The 15,571-nt window shown below is 67.9% G+C and overlaps 3 protein-coding genes and 1 non-coding gene across 7 annotated transcripts; 2 read left to right on the top strand and 2 right to left on the bottom strand.

Moving 5' to 3' along the window:
• Positions 1–56: 56 nt before the first annotated feature.
• MCRIP2 (MAPK regulated corepressor interacting protein 2) lies at positions 57–5,000 on the bottom strand. 4 transcript variants are annotated; one of them, XM_041747091.1, is made up of 5 exons: positions 4,840–5,000; positions 4,649–4,766; positions 999–1,126; positions 698–764; positions 57–434 (listed from the first exon to the last, which is right to left on the bottom strand). In XM_041747091.1, exons 1-5 carry the CDS (start codon positions 4,889–4,891, stop codon positions 419–421), a joined length of 381 nt encoding a protein of 126 aa, XP_041603025.1. In that variant the 5' UTR covers positions 4,892–5,000; the 3' UTR covers positions 57–418. The 4 variants fall into 4 exon arrangements, with proteins under 4 accessions (XP_041603025.1, XP_041603024.1, XP_041603023.1 ...); XM_041747090.1 differs by having other exon boundaries at positions 663–764; XM_041747089.1 differs by having other exon boundaries at positions 57–527; positions 663–764.
• A 4,419-nt stretch (positions 5,001–9,419) lies between these two features.
• TRNAG-CCC lies at positions 9,420–9,490 on the top strand. Its single transcript has one exon. It is a non-coding gene; the product is annotated as a tRNA-Gly (tRNA).
• Positions 9,491–9,859: 369 nt separating this feature from the next.
• On the top strand, positions 9,860–11,487 carry METTL26 (methyltransferase like 26). The gene is made up of 6 exons (XM_041748201.1): positions 9,860–10,140; positions 10,218–10,380; positions 10,501–10,560; positions 10,936–11,003; positions 11,106–11,184; positions 11,263–11,487. Exons 1-6 carry the CDS (start codon positions 9,944–9,946, stop codon positions 11,308–11,310), a joined length of 615 nt encoding a protein of 204 aa, XP_041604135.1. The 5' UTR covers positions 9,860–9,943; the 3' UTR covers positions 11,311–11,487.
• On the bottom strand, positions 11,479–15,456 carry WFIKKN1 (WAP, follistatin/kazal, immunoglobulin, kunitz and netrin domain containing 1). Its single transcript, XM_041748198.1, has 2 exons — positions 14,041–15,456; positions 11,479–13,452 (listed from the first exon to the last, which is right to left on the bottom strand). The coding sequence occupies exons 1-2, from the start codon at positions 14,431–14,433 to the stop codon at positions 11,974–11,976; spliced, it is 1,872 nt and encodes a 623-aa protein (XP_041604132.1). The 5' UTR covers positions 14,434–15,456; the 3' UTR covers positions 11,479–11,973.
• Between the last annotated feature and the right edge of the window lie 115 nt (positions 15,457–15,571).

The following is a 15,571-nucleotide window of genomic DNA, read 5'->3' on the forward strand; positions in this document are numbered from 1 at the left end:
CGGCCTAGTTCACGCGGACCTTAACCCCCACGCTCCAAGGAAAGGCCACTCACAAGGGCAGTTTCTCAACTTTATTAGCCTACAGCTCCTCCCTGCCGGCCGCAGGGGCTGGTCCCTGGGCAGTGAGCAGGATTGAGGTCAGATTCGGCCCCTGGCCCCCGGAAGCGTGGCACAGCTCGTCCAGGGGCTCAGCAGGTGCAAAAGTCCAAATGCTGGCACTTCAGGTGTGGCCGGCTCCTGGCCAGACTCGGGGTGAAGCGCGGCCTGCCTTGGCGGCAAAACGGGGCACCACCGTCCTCTCCTGGCGAGGGGCCACCCCTTGGCAGGGCTGGGCCCTGCACGGCAGCATTCCTCCCAAGGCAGCTAGGAGCAGTTTGTGATCCTGGCCAGGAACTGCTGCGCCCACCACTCGTCCAGGTCAATGGGCACAAAGTCTGTGGGCAGAGTAGAGGGCTGGGCAGTGATGCTGCCTCCCGCATCACTCAGCATCTCCCCCTTGGAGCTGACCACAGGCCCCTCACCCAGACCTGGAGGTAGCAAGCAGTAGGAAAAAGCAGGTCAAGTTCAAGGGCCCTCCCCAACCCCCTAGGGCTAGAACCCAGCGGGTCCGGTCAGGGTTGGAGGGAGTGGAGGGTACTCCCTGAGAGCAGGGGAGGGCTCACTCTGCAGCCGGGGGTTGGGGGTCTTCTCCACGTACTGCACAGGCCTGGGCCCACTATGGCCAGTGGGGCCACTGCCCAGCTGCTGCTCCACTTGCTGCCAAGCTGTGGGGAGAGGGCAGTCAGGCTGAGCCAGGCCCCTGGCATCCTGTCTCCCGCCCAGGGCTGGGTGGCCACCCTGGACCCCAGCCAGGAAGTAGGAGTAGGAAGCCCACCGGACCGTCGTGGGACACACAGGGGGACGACTTAAGAAGAGCCAAGGCCTCCAATTACTTTGAATCAGGTCACAGTGGGGAAGAGGAACAGGCCCCAGGCCCCAGCCTCAGGCCTCGACACTACCTTCAGACACAAACCGGACGTTTTCCTCATGGGCCAATGTGTAGGTCTCTTGGGCTCCCTCAAGGGACGGAGACGTGGCAGGGGGCCGCCGGCCGTTCACCCGGTTAAACACAAGCCTTGGCCCCGAACTGCGGAGTGAGGACGAGCTGGTCAGCAACTGTCCTATGCCCTGGTGATGCCTGGCAAAGCTCCAAGAGAGCTTCAGCCCCCCCTCCCCCCCACCCGCCATGCCAGGCCCAGCCTGGGCACTTCCTTCAACTTCAGGGCAGCTGCTGCTGCAGTGGTGGCTGAGGCCTCTCTCCTGCAGGCCCAAGCTCCGGGCAGCTCGATTCACACCGGCCCTGTGTCCAGACCCCCAGCAGGGCTCCATGCTCAAGGCACACAGGCGCTCCTCCACGGGTCTCTCGGGCACGGGTCTCACGGGTCTCCCCTACTGCACCTGCACCCCACCTCCCCAGGACCAGCCAGGCCTCCAACAACCCGTGTTCTGGTATGAGCTACAACCGGACCACTCCGACCCAACCACAATTGGCCAAGCACAATTCGAGGCCATCTTCTCCCCCCACAGGAGCTTCTCCATCTCACCAACGTCCCCAGTGTGGAAGGACCCAAACAAGAAACAGGCCGTCTGTGCCCTTCCCGCTTCCTGGCTGCCCCAGGCTCCGTGGGGACGAACCCTAGGTGATGGTCTGACCAGACAGCACTTCGCCACTGAGTGGGGAAGCTGTGACTTCAACCCCAGCCCATCCCTGCAGGTCCCAGACGAGGCCACACTCTTGCCCAGGGGGTGGGAATGCCGAGTGAGGAGATGGGATGTCCAGGGAGCCGCTGGGCCTGTGTCAAGGATCAGAGGGCAGTGGGGGGGAGGGGGGGGTCCCAGGGCAGCAATGGGCTGCCCCTCCTGGCGGCAGCAGCCTAGCCCTGCACACACAAAGCCCAGGATGGGGCCGCGGAGGGAACGGGGCCCACACCTACAGCAGGAGGTGGGAGCCGGGAGTCCTGGGCTGCACGTGCCACTCCGCCAGGCACTCGCGGTCCCGCCGGCCTGCTCGCCTTCCTGGGCTCAGGTGCCCCACCGCCGCTCGGGGGTCCTCCTTGGCTGAGAGGGGCACTAAAATAAAGAGGAGTGTCTTGAGGGGCACCTCCCGCCAGCTCCAGGCCAGCGGAGAAAATGGGGAGGGCGGGGCTCCGCCCAGGCTGCACCCACCGGAGGGTGTGCAGCTTTGTTCTCATGCGCAGCTTTGTTCTCAGCTCGGACAGCCCTTGCCTGCCTCCCCCCTCCAGCCGGCAGACTCCACCAAAGTGCAGGCTGGACATCAAAAAGGGTGAACAAAATAGGGAATTGCAGCCATGGGCTGTGCATCACGGGGACCAAGGCGGCGGCCTGACCCGGCTGAGCAGGGGCCCCAGCAGGCAGGCAGCCCCTAACCCATAAAGGATCCTCCAGGGCCCTCTGGATTCAAGGGCACTGGCTCAAGTGTGCACCTGTGGCTGAAGGCCACACTGTGCCCACTCAGGGAGGCTGCCTGGAGGCAGGCTCGGTGTCCCTGCTCAGCACCCACGTGGGCATCCTCGAACTCGGCCTCCTCTCTGACCCCCAAGGTAAACCGCCCACCCATTCCCAGCCCAGGGCCCTGAGCTCCGCAGGGAAGTGACCCGCCCAAAGTCACATGCTGTAAATGGGCAGTAGTCCCAGAACTGAACTGCACACCTGCCCGACCTCAAGGCCCACGACTAGAACTCCCAGGCCACCTCCCTGACCTGCTCGCCTGACCATGGGAGGGAGGGGGTGTCACACGGCGCCATTTTATCTTCTTCCCAGCAATGGACATGACCTCCACTATCCTCTGCTGTCCCACGCTGGGAGCTAGAGCCCCTGAGCCACAACCCCAGCCTGCATAATTAGCAGGTCAGCTGCTTGGCCGGAGCACCTGCAAGTGCACCAGGCACCAGGTGTGGGGGATGCAGCGGGGGCCCAGACACCCCCTCTCATGAGCAAGTCAGGGTGAGGGGTGCTGGGTAGTAAAAAACCACTACCGAGGAAAAACTAGAGAAGGTGGATAGGAAGGCAGGTGGAGCCCTTTTGGGAGGGTGGCCCCCTGGAAAGGCTCAGGGGGGAGGGAGGACCCACTGGCCGCTTTAGCCTCCCAGCAGGGTCTTTTCAAGGCCACTGGGGCTGGGAGGGGGTCGCCCCAGAGGAGGGCGTGACCTCAGAGGGAAGGGGTGTCTGTTCACGCCTCCCTGGGGCGCAGAAGGCCCCCGGGGCGCACAGCACTGCAGCACGCCGTCCCAACCAGGCAGGCTGCAGTGTGCCCAACTGGCTAAGGGCCAGCGGAGGGGGCAGGCGAGGCCCCCCAGGGGCCTTAGGAGCTCTACACACGTGCTTCCCTGGCACTCCCCAACCCTGCCACGGATGCAACCTGATTTCATCAGCAACAGGACTCTGTAGAGGGAGGTGCTGTGCTTCTCCAGGTGAGAGGGTGGGGGGCACCCTGGACCACTCTGCTCCCGGTTATCTGCCCGGGTGAGCAGTGGTGGCTCTACACCTAAGTGTGCTTTGCTCTGCTGGGCGGTGGGGCAGCCGTGAGCACCAAAGCCGAAATCACAAGACAATAGTTTAGCACAGCCTGGGTCTCAGGAGCTGCCCCCGGAGGCCCTGCTCACCTGTCTCCCCAGGACACACCTGTGATTGGCCTAGAACGTTCCCATCACTAGGATGCAGCCTCAAAATGTTCACATGCCCCCAGCATTAGATCCCGGGGGAAGGGCCTCAGCCCAGAAAGATCCCCACAGGCTGCCCCCACCCACCCCCGCTGCCCCCACCCCCTGGCCCTCCTCAACGCTGAGTCAGGGGCTCTGAGCCCAGGGGCTCTGAGCCGGCAGCCCTATCTGCTCCCCCGCCCACAACCTAGCCCGGGAGGCTTAGGCCTTGTGGGCCTGGAAGAAAGCCCCGGGGCCAGGAGATGGGGAAAGTGAAACCAAAGGTCCAGAACTGAGACAAAAAAGGAACCGGCTCAGCTCCGGGGGATGAGGGGCGTTGACCTCCAGGTCAAGGTCACGTGGAGGCCAAATTGGCCAGGAATGAAACTCCTGGGGCGCTGGAAAGGCCGGAGGCTGCATGTTCCCGCGAGGCCCCAGCATCCGTGGGAGGCCTCCCGTGGCAGCCAGGGTGCTCTGGGTGAAGGGCACAGGAGGGCGGCGCCTGGGCGGGGGGGAGCCACGTGCACTTGCTCCCCCCGCCGGCTGGGCAAGGCCGGGGCTGGCAGCCTCCGGCGGGGCCGGAGCCAGGCGGCCTTCGGGCCTGCACCCTGGGACGTTTTGCTCCCGCCTTCCCGGGCAGCTCGCCTCCAGCCGTGGCCTCGCCGCCCAAGGTCGCCCGGGGCACGGGAGTCGGCCGCGTGGAGTCCTCCGGTCCGGGAGCCGCTCCGCCGCCTCCGCGCTTGGGCTCCGCCGTCCCAGGGGCCACCGTGGAGCGGGGCCTCGCGCTCCGCCGCCCGCCGGGGGGCCAGGTGCCAGGTGCGACGGGGCCCGCAGCCCCGAGCCGCCCGCGCAGGCGGGGTCACACGCCCCGCCCCGCGCATGTGGCCGGTCTCCGCGAACCTTCCCCAAGGTCAACCGCTTGGACCCCGGCGGCCGCCCGCGCGTCTCACCTCGACAGGGGCCAGGGTCCCGGCGGCTGCGCCCGCGGGGCCGGGAGGGTCGGCGGCGCGGGCTGCCGGCATTTCAGGAGCTCGCCGAGCCGGCTGTCCACCTGCTGCTGCGGGGGACCTGCGGGCACCGGGCGCGTCAGCCGCCGCAGCGCCCCCCGCGCCCCCCGCGCCCCCGCGCCCCGCCCGCGCACCTGTGCGGCGCTGCGCCACCAGCTTGCTGGGCCCTTTGCTGATGGTGTACATGGTGCGGAGGGGCCGCCGCCCGCGCTCGCCGCCGCGCGCCCTACCCTGCCCTCCGCCCGCGCTCCGCTCCGCGGGGCCCGGGGCGCGGCCCCTTTAACGGGCGGCCGGCGCGGCGGGAGGGGCGGGCCCGCTACACGCCCTCGGCCCTTAAAGGGCCCGCGGCTCGGGCGGCGCTGGGGCTGCGCTCCCAGCGCCCCACGCGCACGGCCCGCACCTGGGGCGGGGCCGGGGGCGGGGCCAGGGAGCCGGGAGCGGGCCCTGCGGGGGGCGGGGCCGGGCAGGGGGCGCCGCGCTCGCCGCAGGTCCGGGAGAAGCGCGCACACCCGGCGACCCGGGAGGCGGTGCCCTCCCGAGCGGCGCCCCCGGGGCCTGCGGGCCCGATGCCCCCCTGGGCTCCACGGAGGCCGCCCCTCGTCCAGCATCTGGTCGCGTCCGGTCCTTACCATGCCCACCGGCGCCCCAGGAAGCGGCCCGCCCACAGTGGGGCTCTGCGATCCGCCCCCGCGCCGCCGCGTCCACGGGGCCCGGCCCCGTCTGCGAGCTGTGCCCCAGGGCGCCGTGGGGTCCCGGGGCCCAAGCAGTCCGGCTCCCCCCAAGCCGCGAGCAGATTGCGCCGGGGGGCGGGGCGTGACGGCAGGAGGAACTCCCTCCCCACCGCTCGGGGCAGTGTCCCTCCCCAGCCCTCCCCAGGCACCGAGTGTGGGCGGTCCCCAGGCCTGCTCAGCTCCTCCTCCGCGGGCTTGCAGGGGGGGCTGGGCTGGGGCAGGCCTTCCAGCCTGAGGGGAGTGACCGCGGCCCCCCAGGCAAAAGCACGTCCGGGGAGTGCCGGCCTGAGCAGCACCCCACCCCCCCGCAGGGCGCAGCACTGCCTCGGCTCACCGGTGCTGGCCCTTGGCCTTGAGCGCTGCTGCCTCCAGCTCCCACGCCCCCAGGAGGAGAGGCGCAGACGGAAGGGCCCCCAAGGTGACACAAGCTCTGAGAGCACCTGCTCCCTCGACCACAGCCCCGGGCCTGTAGGGGCCTCCAGGACAAGACTAGGGCGCGGGATGGGCGAACAGGCCCTGCCTGCAGGTCAGGTGTAAGGTCAAAGGTTGGGTCCAAGGACGCCAGGGTGGGTCTACCTTCAGGTCAGGGTCTGGTCCCAGAGTCCTGGGTTCAAGTCCCATATCAGGCTCCCTGCAGGAAGCCTGCTTCCCCTGTGTCTGCCTCTCTCTGTGTCTCTCATGAGTAAAATCCTCATAAAAAAAAAAAAGGTAGGGTCCAGAGCCCTGAGCTCAGGGGAGAAGCAACTGAGCACCAGTGATGCTGGCAAATGGGAGGAAGGTGGGGGTGCGCACGTGCCCAGGGGTGCCCGGGATAGCTGATGGAGGAGGAAGGGGGGTGCAGACAGTGACGGCCCTCTCCCCCAGAAGGGCCTTTCCACAGCACGCCTCCTGGGTTACACCCTGGCCTGGGGGTCTGACCTTCCCCACACTACAGAGCCCTGGAAGGCAGGTTGGTCGTGAAGCCCCTGCAGGGACCAGTAACCTTCCCCACCGCTGGAGAGATTGGGAACCTAACCCGGAGCTGGAGCAGGGACCTGGGGGTGGGGCCTCCCCCTCCCCCACGGTGGGGCCTCCCCCTCCCCCACCCCAGGCAAGCAGGAAGAGAGGCGGGCAGGGTGAGAAAAGGCCTTTGTGTCCCAGACCCCAATCATCATAATAAAAATAGTGATTTTCTGTCTTTCTGAATACGACACTAAAACCCTATCTGAAAGAGAAGAAAGTGGTTTCATTCTAAGTTTCTCCTTCTGAAATCCATGCCCTCAGCAACCCAGACTGGAGGACCGACTAGCCTCTGCCAGTGGAGGGGGGGCCAGCAGACCCCCAGGAAAGGCGCGGCTTCGGGCTCCCGCGTGGGCTGGCTGCTGTCTTCAGGGATTGCTTGGCCATTCCCGAACCCAAGTGCACTAGATTGAGTGGTGGCTCCAAAAATACGTCTACTGGGGACCTCAGAATGTGACCTTATTCAGAATAAAGATCTTTGCAGATGTAACTCAGGCAAGGTTTCATGATAAGGCCATCCTGGACCAGCATGGGCCCTAACTCCAGTAATGTGTCTTTGAAGGAGAAATGAGGAGGATGTTTGGACACAGGTACAGAGAAGACTAGGTGACAGTGGACGCACAGGTGGCCACGGGCTGGGCAGTGCCTGCAGCCTCCAGCAGCTGCACACGGTGACAGAGCGTCTTCCTGGAGGACCTTGGGAGGGAGCAGACCACCTTATCTTGCACTTCTGGCCTCCAGAAGTATGGGGAAATAAACTTCTGTTGTTTCAAACCACTAGGTTTGGGGCGATTTGTCATGGCAGCTGTAGGAAGCCAGCGAATGAGGCACAGTGGCCGTGGGCGGCTGGGCAGGGGAGCTCCTGTGTGCTCACGGTGCAGGTGGACACTCGCTGGAGGTGGCCCGGCCGGTACCCTGCACACAGGGCCGGAGGCTCCAGAGGGCTGCGTGGGAGCTGGGCTTCCCCTCAGGAGAAAAACTCCAGGAGGCCATGCAGCACAGGCCGTGGGGGTGGGGGGTGGGGACAGACACTCCCAGGCGCCCACTGTCGCAAGTTCACTGCGAGTCCCCGGCCCTCCCAGAGTCCGACAGACGTCTGGAGAATGTGTGTACAAGTAGTCACACGCGTGTGCAAGTACTCACACACTGCAGACGCCAAGGGCCAGGCTTCTCTGGCTGAGCTTGGGGGGCGCGTCGTGCGTGGGTAGCTCATGCAGCGTCCAGCCCACAGTGACCAAAATGTGGCAAGTACTGTGGGGGGGGAGACCTGCTGAGTATGTAGGTCTCGCCCGAGGCAGGGCCGTAGGACCAGGAAGCAGGAGACGGGCCCATCGGGTTTGAGCCTGAGGTAAAGGAGAACAACACTGTGCACACAACACGGGCACCGACGCGTGGGGTGTCCCCAGCCAGCGATCCTCCTCCTCCGTGGGCACCCAGCGGGCATCCTACGATTTCACTCAGTCCTGACACTGTGTGCCCGGCTCAAGGGCAGGCCCCCGGGGCTGAGGGCCCCCTCCCACGAGCCCGCCCCCACCTCAGACGCCACCCACAGGTCCAGGCTGTCAGCCGTGCTGCTGGCCCCCCAGCTGTAAGTCGGGGTTCTCACACGACCCCCTTCTCGGGCCATAATTTGCTGGGACGGCTCACAGACGTCAGGGGAACACCTCACCTAGGTTTCCTGGTTCATCATCAAGGGGATCCACTTGGCAACAGCAAATGAAAGACATCCATGGGGGAGCTGGGGGGTGGGGAAGGGGCGTCGAGCTTCCAGGACCCGCCCCTCCCGGCACCTCCTCGTGTTCCCACCCGAGGCTCCCGAACTCCTGCACCTCGGGCTTCTGCAGAGGCCCCGTGGTTGACCAAGGCGCTGGTGCTGGGCGGGGTGTGCACCCTTCTGATCACCAGCCCACAAGCTCCGAGAGTCACGTGGTCGGTGTGAACCCAGGTAAGGGGGCAAGGGGCTTGTTCGGAATCACCGCACAGGCCGCTCACAGCCTCCGCAGGTCGAAGGGTACAGGGAACTCCCGGTCCCGCCGACACACCAGGTGGAGGGAAGCACAACATGATTCCTGCAAGGAAGCTCTGGGCTGGGAAACGGAAAGCCCACGGCAGGGTGGTCAGGTGCACAGTGCCGGGGGCCGCCTGGAGGGGGAGGTCCGTCCAGACCAGCCAAGCCTACACCACCTCCTCACCCTGCGCTGCAAGCCCGCCCCCCTCGCCCGCCCCAGCCCACACCCCGGCCCCTCCCCGGCGATCAGGGCTAAGCCTGCGGCGGGCCCATCCTCTGAGCTCCGGCCAGAGGGACGTCGGGTCGGGGGGGCTCCTTGAAGGACCGCACAGGGCGGGTAAGCTAGCCCCCAGCCTGCACGGCAGGGCCTCGGACACAGGGGCCCGAGGCTAACAACAGGAAGCACCCCTGGACATCAGATAGGGTCCCGGCTTGATCCGCGGGTCACCGACCCCCTCACGACGTCCCCGAAGCCTGGGCTAGCGCCGGTCAACTCGGCGTCACGGGGAAGCCCCGAGCCCCACGGGGTCCCCGCTGCAGGCCCGCCTCCGCCCCGCCCCCAGCAAAGCCCCGCCCCCAGCAAAGCCCCGCCCACCAGGAACCCGGTCGCGGCCCCGCCCCCAGCAAAAGCCTCGCCCACCAGGAACCGGGCCGTGGCCACGCCCCACCGCCTCCGACCGCCCGGGGTTGTCATGGTTTCCAACGCGCAGGCGCAAATCCAGCCTTCCCCCCCCACCTCCGCTCCGTGCTCTGTAGTGCTGGGGGCCCAACCGACACCACTAGTCTCCCCTCCCGAACGCCGACCCAGCGCGCCCGCCCCCGCCCCGCCTCCGTCCCCGCCCCCGTCCCCGCCGGCCGACTGCCAGGCGACCAGGCGGCCTCCCCGCGGAGCAGCGCGCATGCGCCGTGGTGCTTCTGCGCGCGGAGCGGTTGCATCACAATCCCTTCAGTCTCGCGGGCGCCACTATTGCTAACAGCGCCGCTGGTGTAGTGGTATCATGCAAGATTCCCATTCTTGCGACCCGGGTTCGATTCCCGGGCGGCGCAGTTTTACCTTCTTTTTTCATTCTCATTTCTTTTTTTTTTTTTTTTTCATTCTCCTTATTTCAACAAACTAATTTGAACTGACGACACTGATTTCAAAAGGAAAGAAAACCAGAAACGACGAAACACCCATTTCGGTGCTGAGTCAACGAAGTGGTTTCAGAGAAAGGGAGAATGACACGCGCCCTGAAGATACCGGGGCGTCCGTGGGCCCCTGGGTGCGGAGCCGACGGTCACCCGTAAGCCAGCCCCCCCAGCACACGGCCCGGCGCGCCCCCCCGGGGCTGCGGGCCCTTTAAGTTCCCAGCAGGCCTCGCGGCGCTGGACTACGACTCCCGGCGGGCCGCGCGGCGCCGGACTACGACTCCCGGCGGGCCGCGCGGAGTCGGCTCACGGCTCCCGGCGGGTCTCGGAGTGTCGGACTGCGGCTACCGGCGGGCCGGCGGAGCTGCTGCGATGCTGGTGGCGGCGGCAGCCGAGCGGAACAAGGAACCCATCCTGCGCGTGCTGCGGCAGTACATGGACCCGGCGCAGCGCGGCGTCCGCGTGCTCGAGGTGGCCTCGGGCTCCGGCCAGCACGCGGCCCACTTCGCGCGGGCCTTCCCCCACGCCGAGTGGCAGCCGTCCGACGTGGACCAGCGCTGCCTGGACAGGTGCGGCGGGGCGAGGGCGCGGGGGCGGGGGCGCGCGGGGGGCAGGGCCCGCCCCAACCGTGTGGCTCCTCCCGCAGCATCTCGGCCACCACCCGGGCCCAGGGGCTGTCCAACGTGAAGGCCCCGCTGTACCTGGACGTGACCTGGGACTGGGAGCACTGGGGCGGGATCCTGCCGCAGTCGCTGGACCTGCTGCTCTGCATCAACATGATCCACATCAGCCCCCTGAGCTGCACGGAGGTCTGCGGGGCGGGGGCGGGGGCGAGCCCCCCTGCTCGTGGGCACCCCCTCGGTGCAGGGGAGGGGGCGGCGGTCCCGCGGGGTCAGGTGCGAGACCGACGGCGGCTCCCTCACCCCCAGGGGCTCTTCAGAGCCGCGGGACATCTGCTCAAGCCCAAGGCGCTGCTGATCACCTATGGGGTGAGTGCTCCTGCCAGAGACTGGGGGCCTCCCTTGGCGGGTCTGCCCTGACCCGGTGCTGGCCCTCCCGGCCGTCCTCCTTCCTGGACTCCCTCCGTTGGGTCTCCGTGTTGTCTCGGTGGCCTTGTTCCCTGCCTGTCGTTAAACTGCACCCAAGGTCATGCTTCTTGAACATGGCCCTGGTCACCTGCCTGTCTCTCTGCACCCCCTTGGCTCACCAGCTGGTCCTCAGCTGTCCCCCATCTTGGGGGCAGGGAGGGGCGCGTCCTTTTCGTTCTCTGGGTGCCGGCGTGCAAGACTGCCTGTGTGTCGTCTGAGGAATGGCTGACCCCGTGTCTGTGGGTGGCCGGCAGAGCCATGTTCCCATCTCTGCAGCCCTATGCCGTCAACGGAAGGATCACTCCGCAGAGTAACGTGGATTTTGATCTAACTCTTAGATGCAGGTCAGAGCTGGGGGTGGCTGGCTGGTGTGGGGGGGAGGTGCTGGGCGACCGCCCCCGTCCCCAACTCCACGGTGGATCTCCTCCGCCTCCTCTCCACCGCAGGAACCCTGAGTGGGGGCTGCGGGACACGGCCCTCCTGGAGGACCTGGGCCAAGCCAGTGGCCTCCTGCTGGAGAGGATGGTAGGTGGGAAGGGCTGGGGGACACCGGTGACTCCTAGGGGACCAGGTCAGTTGCTCCAGCCAAAGCCTCTCCCCTAGGTGGACATGCCGGCCAACAACAAGTGCCTGATATTCCGGAAAGAGTAACTCCCTCCTTCTCTCGCATGTTTGTGTCTCCACGGGGCCCCCCTGGAACAAACCCAGATGCCAGCCCCTGCCTCCCAGGGCTGGGCCATGAGGGGTGGCCTGGACCAGTCTGGGGGCTCTTGGCCGGAGGCACAGGGCTGCTCAGAACCTGGGAATAAAGTGTTTTCTGCTGCTCGCTGCCAGTGTCAACCCCACATCCTTGTGGGACCAGTCCCCGTGGTGCTAGGCGGGCAGGCTGTCCCCGAGGGTTCTGTACCTGGGGCAGGAGAGGTGTGGCCTGTGGGGTGAGGGCTTGGGGACCTCCTGGACTGCGCTGCCCGGCTCAGGGGACAGAGGAGGGTAAAGGACTGAGGCGCAGCTGGGGCAGGGCTGAGCGGGCCGCCTGGCTCTCCTGCCACAAGAGGTGGTACCCGTGTCAGATCAGTCATGGCTTGGGTCATGGCTCGTGCTCCTGCGGGGAAACAGGAGGTCCCTGAGGAGGGGACGGCCGGTTTGTGTGGTGACCAGCTGGAGACCAGCTGAGGGAAGGCGAGTGGGGTAAGGGTCCCCGGGGAGGACAGGCACCTGTAGGCCGTGAGGTCTGGAGAACACAGGCTTTATTCAGGGGGTGGGGTGGGCAGGGCGGACATGGGCGAGGGGGTGGGGGTGTGGGAGTGCGGGGGACTAGTCCTGGAAGCGATTCAGCAGCTCGCAGGCCTTCTTCTCCAGCAACTCTGAGATCTTCTTGACGCGCTTCTCGCTTGCGGCGCGGACATAGCTGCCTGCATCCAGCACTGCCACGCCGTCTCGCACCTCCCCCATGATGACGAGCGGGCCGTCGCCAGCCGTCACGTTGGGGCAGGGGCAGGTCCAGTCCATGCCGCTGAGCGTCACCTCCAGGTACTTGGTGCCCAAGAACCTGAGACCCATCTTGTCGTCCTTGAGCACCTCGTCTAGGGCCACGCGGGCGATGCCGCCGCCCCCCACGTCGGGCTCCTCCAGCACCTCGGTGAGCCGCCCCACGATGGCAAAGTCGCTGCGGCACAGGCTCAGTGCCAGCTTGCTCCGCAGGCGGCAGGCCCGGCAGGGCGGTGTGCGCGGCACGGGGCAGGCGTCCTCGCAGCTTGCGCGGCTCTCGAAGTTGTTGCCGTTGCCCTCACAGCCGCCGTACACAAATGGGTGGCACTGCTGCAGCAGCGGGCTATAGGCCCAGCGCGCCTCCCGGCCCTGGCAGCGGCCCTGCACGGCGGGCAGCACACAGGCGTCGCCGGGGCCTCGGGCGCAGGCCTGCTGGCATGCCTCATACGTCTCGAAGCCCCGGCCACCGCCATCGCAGCCGTACACGGGGAAGGTCATGCAGCCCCCGCGCTGTGGGTCGAAGTGCCAGAGCACCAGGCCGGAGGGTGCACCAGCGCAGGCCCGCGGGTCGGGCAGGCACTCGGCTGGGGCAGAGGGCGCGGGCGCCGCGTCCCGGGCTGCGTTGCGCCGCACCACGGACAGTGGGAAGTCGGCACGCAGCAGGCCGGCGGCGTTGCGGGCGGTGCAGGTGTAGAGGCCAGCGTCCTCAGGCCGCGCGTTGTACAGCACCAGCTGCCCGATGCTCGTCACCACCACGTTGCCGTACATCTGGTCCGGCCGCATGATGAGAGTCTCCCGCTGGTCGCTCTGCTTTTCCCAGGTCACGGCGGGCGGCGGGCGGCCGCTGACGTCGCAGTGCAGGCTGGCCGTGCCACCCTCGAACACGGCCTGCGGGGCGGGGCTGCTGTAGAGCGCGGGCGGCACGGGCGCGGCCCCAGGGGGCGGGCGGGCCGTGGTCTCGGGTGGCCCTGGGCTGCTGGGCGGCCAGCTGAGCACGTGCTTGCAGGGCACGACACGCAGGCGGAGGCCACGCAGGCAGGCCTCGGCGTCCATGTAGCAGCGGTTGTAGTAGGTGAGGCCGTCCGAGGCACAGGTGAAGCTGGGCTCCTTTTCACAGCGGTCCCGGCAGCGGCACACGGGCTGCCCGTCCCAGATGTCGCAGTCGGAGCCCTGCTGGGGGCACGCGAAGCCCTCGCAGGAGGCGGGCGGCACGGGCGCAGTGGGGCCGCCGTCGGGGAAGCGCGCCGCCACACAGCTCTGCAGCCCGCACACGTTGGTGCAGCACTTCTCGGCAGCGGCGCAGTCCTGGGGGGGGGAGCAGCTCAGTGTGTGTCCCCAGGGGAGCGAGGCTGCGCCCCTACTGCGCCCCTACTGCGCCCCCCCTGCCTCCCCTACGGAAAGCTGGGCAGGTTTGCGGGAACTCCCCTCCCGTCCTCTACCGTCCACTACAGCTGCTTCGTGGACTGTCAGGTGTGCGCGTCACAGAAGCTCTGAAGCATCAGGTCGTCCCCCCACAGGGCAGCTCTCATCGCACAGATGGGGACACCAAGGCCGGGGGAGGGGCAGGGGGCCCACGGGCCGCAGGGCAGGGCTGCGGGCTCAGGTCCAGGGGCGGCCCCCACCTCTCCACCCCACTGGTCCTGAGAACAGCTGCTGGTCCGGGGTGGGGGTCAGCATGTTGGGGAGTGACGGGGGCTTTTCATCTTCAGACCCGTGAAGGCCAAGACTGGGGGTGCCCCGGGGCCCCCCCGCAGCAGAGTGTGAGGAGCCCCAGCGGGGAGCCGACTCCCAGGCCGGGGCCCAGTGCAGCTGCTGGGGTCCCCCTCTGGGTGGGGTCTTGGCTTCCCCTGGGCTGGTTTGACCCCCCAGGGCGGGGGGCGGGGCTGCACTTACCTGGTCACCCACGCACTCACGCTCACAGGTGCTCTGGGCGTCCACCCACAGGTTGGGGCTGAGCTGGTTGGGGCACACTCCCGGATGGCTCCTGGGTCCTGGCGGCAGGCTGGCCCCCGAGGTCGGCCCAAGCATGAGGAGCAGCAGCAGGAGTGGCCTCAGGGCCAGCATGGGGACCACCGGGCCGGGGGCTGGGGGACGTGACCACCAGGCCCTCCTCAGGCCCTGCCGAGCCTCCTCCCTGAAGGCATCTACCTTCCCGGGCCCCTGGCTGCTCCCTGGGGCTCTCCGCGGCCCCTGAGGGGGGAGCCCAGGGCAGATGCTTGGTCGGGACACCCCAGCGCCAGGGGCTGAGTAAGGTCGGGGCCTCTCCAGCGCGGAGCCTGTCTGCATGTGGCGCCGGCCCCTCCCCTGCCGGGCCCCTCTGTGGTCAGCGCAGGGCAGGGGCGAGCGGAGGGGGTGGGGAGGGGCCAAGGCCCAGAAGCATAGAAGACACTGGCCAGAGGGTCACGGGGGCGGGGCGGGGCAGGGCAGGGCCCACTCTGGCGGGAGAGCCGAGTTACGGAGCCCCTCCTCCCGCTCCCGCAGGCCCGCAGCCTGGATCAAAGCTGCCCAGGGCCTCCCCAGTCAGGCAGAGGAGGGGGCGGGGCTGGGCTGGCCGGCCGGGTCTCCCCAGGGCAGGTCCACCCCCACCCCCGGGTCAGCACGTCCAGGGGAGGCGGGGGCTCGAGCTCTGCGTCTGGCCCAGCAACCAGCAGGCATCCTGTTTCCTCAGGGAGAAAATCCCACAACTGTCCCCTCGATCCTCAGGGTCACAACCTGCCAGCGGGTCCTGGGGTCAGGACAACCCTTTCTGCTAGTGGGGAAGCCCCTGGTGACCCGCAGCTCACAGGGACTGACGGGGACCAGACCGCGCGCTCGCTGCCCAGTGCAGGTTCCCCCACGACTGGACGAGGGGGTTGGCAGGCAGGCGGCACAGCCCGGGCCGGGGGAGCCGGGGCCTGGGGGCTTGGGCTGACGGCTCCCGGCAGTGGTGCCCCCACCGGCCACCAGTCCCAGCAGGCCGAGGTCATCCAAGCTCCCCGGGGGCTGCTCAGGCCTCTGGGAGGAGGAGCCACCCTGGGCGGCAGGTGGGTTTGAGGCAGCCAGGACAAGGCCGTGCGCCCTGCCCTTGCAAACGCCCCAGGGCCCTGCGTCTGGCCTTGAGCCTGACCCTGAGCCGCTGAGGCAGGGAACACACGTGGACAGGGCTCCAGGCCCAGCACAGTCCCTTGGGGCTGCAGCCGGAGGCCCGGGTCCCACCCTCGTGCCCCCCACGGCCCCGGACGGAGCAGAGCCGCGCACCAGGCCATCAGCAGGCGGCCGCCCCGGGCCATGCGGGTTCTTGGCAGTGGTGACCTGGGTCGTGCGCCACCCTCTCTGGCAGCACAGCGAACCTGGCAGTTAGGCCCCGTCCACACGGTCCCCCAGGGGGCAGCGGGGACTAGGGCTCCGGCCCTCCCAGCCAGGACCTGCATTGCACCCAGCGCAG

The sequence above is a fragment of the Vulpes lagopus genome, chromosome 3, assembly GCF_018345385.1.
Source record: "Vulpes lagopus strain Blue_001 chromosome 3, ASM1834538v1, whole genome shotgun sequence".
NCBI classification, from domain to species: domain Eukaryota; kingdom Metazoa; phylum Chordata; class Mammalia; order Carnivora; family Canidae; genus Vulpes; species Vulpes lagopus.

What these genes read in the sequence shown, in the direction of transcription:
- MCRIP2 (XM_041747089.1), bottom strand. Translation starts at nt 4,891, where the DNA reads ATGTACACCATCAGCAAAGGGCCCAGCAAGCTGGTGGCGCAGCGCCGC. An exon ending in GGACCCTGGCCCCTGTCGAG is followed by an intron (nt 1,127 to 4,648) that starts GTGAGACGCGCG and finishes CTCACTCCGCAG; the next exon opens with TTCGGGGCCAAGGCTTGTGT. An exon ending in CGTCCGGTTTGTGTCTGAAG is followed by an intron (nt 765 to 998) that starts GTAGTGTCGAGG and finishes CTCTCCCCACAG; the next exon opens with CTTGGCAGCAAGTGGAGCAG.
- METTL26 (XM_041748201.1), top strand. Translation starts at nt 9,944, where the DNA reads ATGCTGGTGGCGGCGGCAGCCGAGCGGAACAAGGAACCCATCCTGCGC. An exon ending in GACCAGCGCTGCCTGGACAG is followed by an intron (nt 10,141 to 10,217) that starts GTGCGGCGGGGC and finishes CTCCTCCCGCAG; the next exon opens with CATCTCGGCCACCACCCGGG. An exon ending in GCCCCCTGAGCTGCACGGAG is followed by an intron (nt 10,381 to 10,500) that starts GTCTGCGGGGCG and finishes CCTCACCCCCAG; the next exon opens with GGGCTCTTCAGAGCCGCGGG.
- WFIKKN1 (XM_041748198.1), bottom strand. Translation starts at nt 14,433, where the DNA reads ATGCAGACAGGCTCCGCGCTGGAGAGGCCCCGACCTTACTCAGCCCCT. An exon ending in GTGAGTGCGTGGGTGACCAG is followed by an intron (nt 13,453 to 14,040) that starts GTAAGTGCAGCC and finishes TCCCCCCCCCAG; the next exon opens with GACTGCGCCGCTGCCGAGAA.